The 3,375-nt window shown below is 46.1% G+C and overlaps 1 protein-coding gene across 4 annotated transcripts; it reads left to right on the forward strand.

The window, feature by feature from the left end:
- The first annotated feature begins 758 nt into the window (after window positions 1-758).
- On the forward strand, window positions 759-2,869 carry LOC147461263 (uncharacterized). 4 transcript variants are annotated; one of them, XM_086508851.1, is made up of 8 exons: window positions 759-988; window positions 1,061-1,282; window positions 1,656-1,754; window positions 1,831-1,940; window positions 2,030-2,059; window positions 2,140-2,226; window positions 2,335-2,361; window positions 2,667-2,869. In XM_086508851.1, exons 1-8 carry the CDS (start codon window positions 953-955, stop codon window positions 2,758-2,760), a joined length of 705 nt encoding a protein of 234 aa, XP_086364977.1. In that variant the 5' UTR covers window positions 759-952; the 3' UTR covers window positions 2,761-2,869. The 4 variants fall into 4 exon arrangements, with proteins under 4 accessions (XP_086364977.1, XP_086364974.1, XP_086364976.1 ...); XM_086508848.1 differs by lacking the exons at window positions 2,335-2,361; window positions 2,667-2,869 and having other exon boundaries at window positions 832-988; window positions 1,626-1,940; window positions 2,030-2,191; XM_086508850.1 differs by lacking the exons at window positions 2,335-2,361; window positions 2,667-2,869 and having other exon boundaries at window positions 832-988; window positions 1,626-1,907; window positions 2,030-2,191.
- Window positions 2,870-3,375: the final 506 nt, after the last annotated feature.

The raw sequence follows: 3,375 nt of genomic DNA on the forward strand, positions 1-3,375 counted from the left end.
AGCGCCTCCCTTCTCCTTCTTTCCTTGTCATCCCCTCCCCTTCACCATCCCGGTTCCATTTTAACCCCTGGTCAGTGCAGGGGTCCCTGAGTTCCCCCTCCTTTTCATCGATGCTTCTATTACAAGCTTCTTCTCTACTAACGTTCCTGCTATTTCCTCGAAGCTCGCCATCGCCGTTCCTGTATGTAGCGTGAAGCCCGACCCCCTCAAGCCCTGTATCGCTTACATCGCCATCAGCCATGTAAGCACACCTGCGCTTGTTTCCACACACACAGAGATCATCATGCATAGTGCGCACACACACATCACACCTACGCCCCCCAAGCCAGTTGATTGCCTTCTCCATGCGTACGAATACTTGAGAGAGAGAGAGAGAGAAAGAGAGAGAGAGAGCGCGAGATTTTTCTCAAAATTTTAGAGGCCGCAACTCTCTAGGATGCCTAAACTATGTGCTCGGCCAGGTTGCCAACGTTGGCAATGGCGAAGGTACCGCGCGTGTGTGTGTGTGTGTGTGTGTGTGAGAGAGAGAGAGAGAGAGAGAGAGAGAGAGAGAGCCTCGCCGTCGTCAAAAAGGGCGCCCACCTTTTTTTCAAGGAACCACAACATGTGGACTTCAAGACAACCAGTTGAGAAGAAAAAGAACAGAGAGAACTTCCATGCAGACTCACTTAAACCCAAGATTCTTCTCCCCGGAGACGCCTTCTATTTCCAGTGTGTGTGAGAGAGAGAGAGAGAGGGGGGATCGTGACCATACCAGAGAGAGAATTTTATAAGATTCTCATCAACATTTATTTTTCAAAATGTGTACGGCATATTTGGCAAAAAAAAAAAGAAAAAGCCCTTAAGGCAACCGAGTAAAAAGAAAAAATATCTACCATAATTGGATATTGTGAGGCTGTGGTAGAAGCATTGTGTTCCTGCTCACTCTCATTTGCTCTCCGTTGCGACAGCCATGGCGTATGACGTGCTCTGCGAGAGTGGAGTGGAGGTATAGCAAGATAAGTTCTGCTGTAAGCTTTCATAGCGTTCATGTGCTCAATTGGAATGCTTGTGCTTGCAGACGCCCTTTGTGTGGACAGAAGGTGCCCACTCCTTGTACCTCACCTTCTTGGAGGAGGCCTTTGTGAACGACCTTTACCTCCGCCAGTACTGCTCCCCCGACATCTGCGGCTGCTCTCCTCCTTTTCCATCGGCGCTTGCCGATTCTACTGCTACTGCCGCAGAGAGTCCCCCTTCTGCGCCGCCCCAGATTCCTTCCATGGTGGTCTCGCCGCGGTCCAAGGTACGGAGCTCTCCTTGTGGCATGGTGGAACTCTGTGTGTGTGTGTGTGTGTGTGAGAGAGAGAGAGAGAGAGAGAGAGAGAGAGAGAGAGAGAGAGTCGTTTTGGCTGTGGGCTACTACCGGAGGAGTGTGCGTGCACCCTGTTGGCTATTTGCTTGTGACATCTATTAACCAGGCAGAAGGCTCGTCTTGGTGGACATGCAAGAGTTGTTGTATGGACCAATGTTGTTCTTATCAATTGCACGTTGCCCATTTTTTGAGATTTGTACACGCAGCAAAATTCTTATCGTTTGTGTGTCTATCTCTGCAATGTTGCTCATCATTTGTCTTGTTGGATGTGCAGATTTCTGAATGCTCTTCTTTCTGCCTGCAGCCTCAATCCAGACCGGAGACAAAGACACGCCGCAGGTGTCCTCGTCCGAGTGCCAAAGTTAGCTCACTCAAGAAGAAAGGAAAATGGCCATCCCAGGATGTAGGTTTTGGGAGTCTGAAGACATTTGAATCCTCTCTTGGATTGCAAGATAACAGTTCTTTGCTTGAGCGACCAGGAAGCAGCTCGCATTCTGATTATGTCGTTCCCAAAGTTCCTCAAGCGGCTGCCAAACGATCACGAGCAAAAGCCCAGGTGGAGGGTATTGACAGGCTGGGGACTGACCAGGTCTAAGTGTCATTTTTTTCCAGTTCTCATCGAGGAGAAGATGAGCAAAACCACTCTAATATGAGCATTCCTTTTTGTTTTTCAATCAGGTTGTCCCCTCAGATTACGATTATGGCTAGGTGAGGGGATCATGTAGTACAGAACGACGTATGAGGTCTATCCTTATTAATGTCTATACAATCTCCAAACACTTACACAGCAACTGGGAGAGAGGTGTTTGGACTTGGATGCTGGACAAGGTCTTATTTCACCATCTCTGGATTAGAGATCTACAGTTCAAAAAATGGTATGATTGACAACAGCAGTCCATCTTTCGGAATGTGAAGCAAGGACCCTTGAATTGTGGTATAGAACCTACGTGGGAAGTTACTACCTATGGAATTGGGGTGTGTAGGGGCAGTACTCTTGGAACAAAAGAGAGGTAAGCTGACAAGGCGAACTTTAGCGTTCCTGTGGGTTGGGATGTATGCTTGAGTTCTAGTTTGCCTCCTTTTTGTCAAGGTTCACTGTTGCAATTCCAAAGGTTTGATGCATGATGTGCAAACTGGTTTCCTTTTGATTGTATGTGGTTTGTAGCAGTTTTCTTTGTAAATGTAATGCTTTTTATCTGTGTGCCTCTTGCTGCACCTGATAGCTTGTAAGAAAGCTTGGTTGGATTCTGAGGTGTGCTTATGCAGAGGGCAATCATCACATGGGACTTGACATGGCTGTTTTGTTTTCTTGCAGAAGATCTGTAACAAATGTGAGAGGGTCAGACTGCCGTGATTTGGAGGAAGGACACAATTTATTTATTGCAACTTCTCGAATCAAATTCACTTGAGTGATGACAAAAGAAACACATTGGAGAGTCCCTTTTGATCAACTTGATCTGTATTGATTTGTGGACAGAACTTTGCTAAATGAATTCTTCCATGTTTTTCCCTCTGATAGTTATTGTGTCCCCTTTTTGCCGATTTGTTAGTGATTACCTGTATGTGAAGCATTTGTACTTGGGGGTAGGCAGGCATTGGCTTTAAAACGCCTTTGAGCTTAATGGTCAACGTAAACAAATCATTATGGCATTATAAGAGATGCTGTACCAGTCATGAAGCTCATGAAGTGCATGTCGTGCTTCAGTGAATACACCGAATTTGGGCATACGTGTTGAGCAAAGCTAGCCCAGTAGTCTCAAAGAAAATGTGTTTGCCCATGCTTTGTTCCTGCATGAATCACATGTATTTTCTTGAGTAATCTCAGATGTGTTTGAGATGCATGAATATAATTGGTTGGTTGAGAACAATCCAAAGTTCTCTAGCCCTGCGAGTGTTTGACTGATTTTGCAGAATGTGCAATCGAGGGGATGGTTTGAGACATTAGCTTACAAGGACATGTGCCTGTGCTCAACCAAAGCTTGGCTAATCAAAACTTTTTCTTGGCCCTGCACCTAGTTTTTTTC

Source organism: Adiantum capillus-veneris, chromosome 3 (genome assembly GCF_014529385.1).
Source record: "Adiantum capillus-veneris isolate H3 chromosome 3, ASM1452938v2, whole genome shotgun sequence".
Taxonomy (NCBI): Eukaryota; Viridiplantae; Streptophyta; class Polypodiopsida; order Polypodiales; family Pteridaceae; genus Adiantum; species Adiantum capillus-veneris.

Bases quoted from the DNA above. Each gene is read 5' to 3' on its own strand.
- LOC147461263 (XM_086508851.1), top strand. From the start codon at position 953: ATGGCGTATGACGTGCTCTGCGAGAGTGGAGTGGAG. The intron at 1,283-1,655 runs GTACGGAGCTCT...TTCTGCCTGCAG, and splicing joins TGGTCTCGCCGCGGTCCAAG to CCTCAATCCAGACCGGAGAC. The intron at 1,755-1,830 runs GTAGGTTTTGGG...TTGAGCGACCAG, and splicing joins GAAAATGGCCATCCCAGGAT to GAAGCAGCTCGCATTCTGAT.